At 58.1% G+C, this 425-nt stretch overlaps 1 protein-coding gene across 1 annotated transcript; it reads left to right on the top strand.

Moving 5' to 3' along the window:
- Positions 1-4: 4 nt before the first annotated feature.
- LOC107682106 (double-stranded RNA-specific editase 1-like) lies at positions 5-421 on the top strand (the record flags this gene model as incomplete). Its single annotated transcript, XM_016478467.1, has 1 exon — positions 5-421. A coding segment is annotated over one exon (417 nt), but the record flags the coding sequence as incomplete, so codon positions are not given.
- Positions 422-425: the final 4 nt, after the last annotated feature.

The raw sequence follows: 425 nt of genomic DNA, 5'->3' as shown, positions 1-425 counted from the left end.
CAACGTCTCTTCTAAGGAGGGAGCTGGCCTGGTGGAGCAGCTCCCTAATGGTAGTGGAGGAGGGGGTCGCAAGCGGCCCCTGGAGGAGGGCAACAATGGTCACGCACACTCCAAATTCAGACCCAAGAAACGTAAGAAAACACTAGGGCCGGTTCTGCCCAAGAACGCCCTGATGCAGCTGAATGAGATCAAACCGGGTTTGCAGTACAAGCTGCTCTCGCAGACCGGCCCGGTCCATGCGCCGGTCTTCGTCATGACCGTTGAGGTTAACGGTCAGTTGTTCGAGGGCTCGGGGCCTACGAAGAAAAAGGCCAAGTTAAACGCCGCGGAGAAGGCCCTGCGTTCCTTTGTGCAGTTCCCAAACGCATCCGAGGCACACATGGCCATGGGCCGTACGCTCACCGTCAACACGGATTTCACCTCCG

The sequence above is a fragment of the Sinocyclocheilus anshuiensis genome, unplaced genomic scaffold (genome assembly GCF_001515605.1).
Source record: "Sinocyclocheilus anshuiensis isolate Anshui unplaced genomic scaffold, SAMN03320099.WGS_v1.1 C31600264, whole genome shotgun sequence".
Taxonomy (NCBI): domain Eukaryota; kingdom Metazoa; phylum Chordata; class Actinopteri; order Cypriniformes; family Cyprinidae; genus Sinocyclocheilus; species Sinocyclocheilus anshuiensis.
The sequence above is the reverse complement of the archived record's forward strand: the minus strand, read 5'-3'. Positions and strand labels throughout refer to the sequence as shown.